At 61.0% G+C, this 4,546-nt stretch overlaps 1 protein-coding gene across 1 annotated transcript in view; it reads left to right on the plus strand.

The window, feature by feature from the left end:
* BCAT2 (branched chain amino acid transaminase 2) overlaps window positions 1-4,546 on the plus strand; it is a 32,404-nt gene that overhangs the window by 17,239 nt on the left and 10,619 nt on the right. The window contains exons 5-10 of the mRNA XM_027776453.1: window positions 1-32; window positions 137-300; window positions 2,796-2,938; window positions 3,073-3,158; window positions 3,344-3,484; window positions 3,570-3,644. The exon at window positions 1-32 is cut by the window's left edge and continues 8 nt beyond it. Of these exons, the coding sequence (XP_027632254.1) occupies window positions 1-32; window positions 137-300; window positions 2,796-2,938; window positions 3,073-3,158; window positions 3,344-3,484; window positions 3,570-3,644 (641 nt within the window). The remainder of the gene's footprint in view (window positions 33-136; window positions 301-2,795; window positions 2,939-3,072; window positions 3,159-3,343; window positions 3,485-3,569; window positions 3,645-4,546) is intronic.

Raw genomic sequence — 4,546 nt, forward strand, 5'->3', positions numbered from 1 at the left:
TCTACGTGCGGCCGGTGCTCCTGGGAAACGAGGTGCGCAGAGGGACCGGTGGGCTGGGACCCGGATGCCCGGGGTGGGGGGCACGGGGCTGCGCCTGCACGCCTGGGCCCCTGACGCTGCCCCTCTGCCGTCACAGCCCTCGCTGGGCGTCAGCCGTCCCACCTGCGCCCTCCTGTTCGTCATCCTCTGCCCGGTGGGCTCGTACTTCCCTGGAGACTCCGTGACCCCGGTCTCTCTCCTGGCGGACCCGGCGTTCATCCGGGCCTGGGTGGGCGGCGTCGGCAACTACAAGCTGGGGGGGTAAGTAGCCCCCGGCGCTGGGGCCTCACCCCTGCCTCGGCCTAGGCTGTCAAGCGTCCTGCCCTGGGGTTCGCAGGGCCGAGCGCCGAGTTCCTGGGACTGCCTTGTGCTGGGTGCCAGGGAAGTGTCCAGGGAAGGAGGAAAATGCCATTTTGCAAATGGACGAATGGACTCAGGGGGGAAAGGGGTTGAATGGAGCAGAGAAAACCAGGATCGCCTGCCCCCCACCCAAGTCTCAGGAAATGAAACTTACATGTGGCTCCTTGGTCTCTGGCCCAGGGAGCTGCCCAGCTAGCTCACCAGGCAGCTGCTCCGGCTTGCTCATGCCCATGGCGCCTGGAGTGGATTCCTGTGTAGACCTGTCTCCCCTGGGCCTTGGCCCTGCAGGACTGTGGGGAGAGGAGTGGGTCACCTGGCGGTCAGGGCTCATGAGGTCCTCTGAGCGGGCCTCTGGTGAGGTCTGGGGGCCAGGGGCTGTGCTGGCTGAAGCTGGGGACACAGGCCCTGCCCTCCAGGGGCTCCAGGCTGGTGGGAACCCCATTTTCCATAGCTGCTGGAGGTGGCCCAGGGCACTGCAAGAGGCTTCATGGAGGAGATGGCAGGTCAGCTGGGCGTGAGGGGGACGGTCCCCTGGGTCCAGCACGTGGTCAACGAGTTCTGACCCTGGGCCCACGTGTTTCGGGGGGAGGGGTCAGGATCACAGAAAGTGTCCAAGAGAGAAAATAAGTCTGGTTGTTGCAAAAGACTTCACAAGTATCGGGTGGGTGGGTATTCACAGACCCGGGCCAGGCCCCGAGCGTCAGATGGGCTGGGGTCTTGCCAGGAGCGACGGGGAGCCGTGGGAGGCTCGCTGTCAGGTGAGGGGCGCAGTCAACATTGGCTGAGAGATGGTGATGCAGGAAATCGTCGGGGGTGGGGGCCCCAATTCCCCGGGGAGGGCAGAGAAGGCCCAGAACCCAGAGAAGGCAACATCAACACATCATCGTTTTTCTTTCTCTTTAAATTACCAGACAGTACATACGCTCCGGGGAGAGAGGAGGAGGGGAGGCAGCAAGCACCCCAGAGGGCATGATCCCTCCAGTCCCCCTCCACTTAACCCTGTTAGGCACGTGGGCACACTCGGCGTGTTTTTCAAGCTGCCAGGGCCAGGATTTGAACCACAGTTGACCATGCAGGATCTGGTTCCTTTAACTACTAGATCATGGGACCAGCCCCAGAAATTTTTTTTTTTTAAATTTGTGCGTGTGCTTTTTCTATTTTTTCAAGTTTGTTTGTTTGTTTGTTTGTTTGCCATAGGATGCGTGCACTCACCAGAGAAAGAAAGGGAAAGTGGTGGTTAAGGGTACTGGACTCCCACATGGCCGACCGTGGTTCAAGTCCCGGGCCTGGTGATTTGCTTTCTCACTTTCTCATTTTCTCTCTCTCTCTTACTCTGTCTCTCTTTCACTCTGTCTCTCTCTCACTCTCTCTCTCTCTCTGGAAAATGAAAATAAATAAATGAATAAAGGTAAATTAAATAATTCTTTAAAAATAAAAAAAGAGAGGGAAAGTGAGAAATCACCCTTCAGGGGGGACAGTCACACCGCACTCCCTTCTCCATTCTCCTCGCAGAGTTTTGGGCACAGGTGCACAGGAGCCCAGTGTGGTTCTACAAGCTGCCAAGTCTGGGACTCAAAGCATGCTTGGCCATGTGGGGACCCAGAGCCTTGATCACCACGCCACCTGCTGGCCCAAATGGTTTGAAGGGCTTTACATAGGGATTTGCTCCCTTGCTCACCAGTGATCTAACGGTGCAATCAGTGCTGTACTGTGGGCCAGGAAAGGGTTGACCCGTGGAGACTTTTTTTTTTCTTTTTAAAGAATTATTTTATCCTGGGACCAGCAGTTGGTGTAATGGCTATGTTGCTGGATTCCCATGTAGTGGACCGTGGTTCGAGTCCAGGACTCAGTGGCTTAAACTCACGCCGGGCGCGTGTGCGTGCGTGCCCAAGATCCCGAGAGGAGAATGGAGGAGAAGGGATTGCGGCATGGCCATCCCTCCTGGGAGGGTGATTTCTCGCTTTCTGTCTCTCTGTCTCTCTTGGTCTCTCTGTCTCTCTTGGTCTTTCGGGCGAGTGCACGTGCCCTAAAGCAAAAAACCTCTCCAAAAATACAAAAGAATGATTTTATCCAACTTTATTATTATTGTTATTTTCCAGTTTGATCAGAGAGAGATCAAGACAGAGGGAAATGAGAAAGCGAGCCACCACGTCCGGGACTTAAAGCATGGTCGGCCATGTGGGAGTCCAACTCCTTTAACCGCCATGCCACCTGCTGGCCCCCAGCTCTGGAGTCTGGATGCCAAAGTAACAGCCAGGGGTTTTGCCCTGGAGGCACTGGGGAGCCACAGCAAGGCCATCAGCAGGGAGGGGGTCAGTCCTGCTGTGGAAAGACTCGCCAAGGACTTCTGGGGAAGGAGGGGACCCTGGCCCTCCCAACCAGGCTTCCCTCCACAGGAATTACGGGCCCACGGTGCTGGTGCAGCAGGAGGCTCAGAAGCAGGGCTGTGAGCAGGTGCTCTGGCTCTATGGGCCTGACCACCAGCTCACCGAGGTGGGCACCATGAACATCTTCGTCTACTGGACCCACGAGGATGGCGGTGAGCCAGCCCATGGCCCAACCCAAGCCCTGGGGGGAGTGGGTGGAGCCTCCATCCCAGCAGGTTGCAGGCCCAGAGACCCTGAGGGGCTGGCAGGTGTGAGGTAACCGTGCCCATCCCTAATACCTGACCAGTGCTCGAGCTGGTGACGCCCCCGCTGGACGGTGTCATCCTTCCTGGCGTCGTCAGGCAGAGTCTGCTGGACCTGGCTCAGACCTGGGTGAGGACGCGGCGGCTGGTATGGGTACCTGTGTGCTGGGGGCCAGGGCCTCAGGGGCAGGCCTCGGTGTGCCTCTGCCCTCCCCACCCCCCGTCTGGGCCTCTGACCTCTCATCCCTAGGGAGGGAGCCGCTGTGGTCTGCCGGCAGCGCCCTGGGGACACGCGTGTCCTGTGCTTGTGTGCAGGGCGAGTTCCGGGTAGCAGAACGCAAGATCACCATGAGGGAGTTGCTGCGCGCGCTGGAGGACGGGCGGGTGCGGGAAGTCTTTGGCTCGGGCACTGCCTGCCAGGTCTGCCCGGTGCACCGGATCCTGTACCAAGGCAAGGTGAGGCTGGGCTGCCGCAGAGCCGTGGTGCGCAGGACGGCCGGGAGGGGCCAGGGGCCCGCGCTGACGGCACCTTCTTCCCCAGTGCCTCCACATTCCCACCATGGAAAACGGGCCTGAGCTTATCCTCCGCTTCCAGAAGGAGCTGAAGGCGATCCAGGTGAGGCGCCCTCAGGGAGTGGGCAGAGTGCCCGCTCTGCAGAGAAGGTCAGCTTCCTGAGACCCTGGCCTGGGAGCTGGCTCACCCCCAACAGCCCCGGGTCAGGGACCCGCTCCTCCTCTCAGGCCCAGCTCCACCAGCTTTGCATGCACCTCTGCCTCTGCGTGGCCGGGGACACCTTCGGGGCTACACAGCCTCTGCTGGCCGCTCCGAGTCCTGCAGTAGCTCTTTGGCTGGAGAAATCCTGTCCCGTGAGCCTCTGCAGCCCCTGGGCTCTGGCCCCTGGGCACCTGGTGGCAGAAATCCCGTCCCTGGGATCTGTCTCGTGGGCACCCTGGTGACAGAAATCCCGTCCCTGGGCTCTGGCCCCTGTGTACCCTGGTGGCAGAAATCCTGTCCCGTGGGCTCTGGCCCGAGTACCCTGGGGGAGAAACCTTCCCATGAGCCTCTGGCTCTGGGCCCAGCCCGTTTCCTGCCTTCGGTCTCTGGAGGCTTCCCAGTGTTCTCTGCCAAGATTCCTGCCCCAGCCTCTGGCCCCTGTCCCAGCACCAGACGCCAAGCCACTGTCCCCGAGCGTCAGGACCTGGGCCTCGTTCTCCGACCGCCCGGCGTCTCGTCTCGGCAGAACGCCTTGGCCAGGAGCCTTCTGCCCGCACAACTACCCCTCCCTTCAGCCTCACGCCCTCTGCCCTGATTTCCCACCCGCGATGGGAGGCGGGCCTCCGGGGTGGACTACACTTCTCACGGGGCCCCGGGGCGCCCAGGGCCTGCTGGGAGTCGCTGTGCGGCGGCCCTGACGCGCCCCGGTTCCCCGCAGTACGGCACGGGCGCGCACAAGTGGATTCTGCAGGTGTGACGCTGCGGGCGGGACGCTGCGGGGGGGGCGCGACCACCCCCCGGCA

Source organism: Tupaia chinensis, unplaced genomic scaffold (genome assembly GCF_000334495.1).
Source record: "Tupaia chinensis unplaced genomic scaffold, TupChi_1.0 Scaffold000673_1, whole genome shotgun sequence".
In the NCBI taxonomy this organism is placed as follows: Eukaryota; Metazoa; Chordata; class Mammalia; order Scandentia; family Tupaiidae; genus Tupaia; species Tupaia belangeri.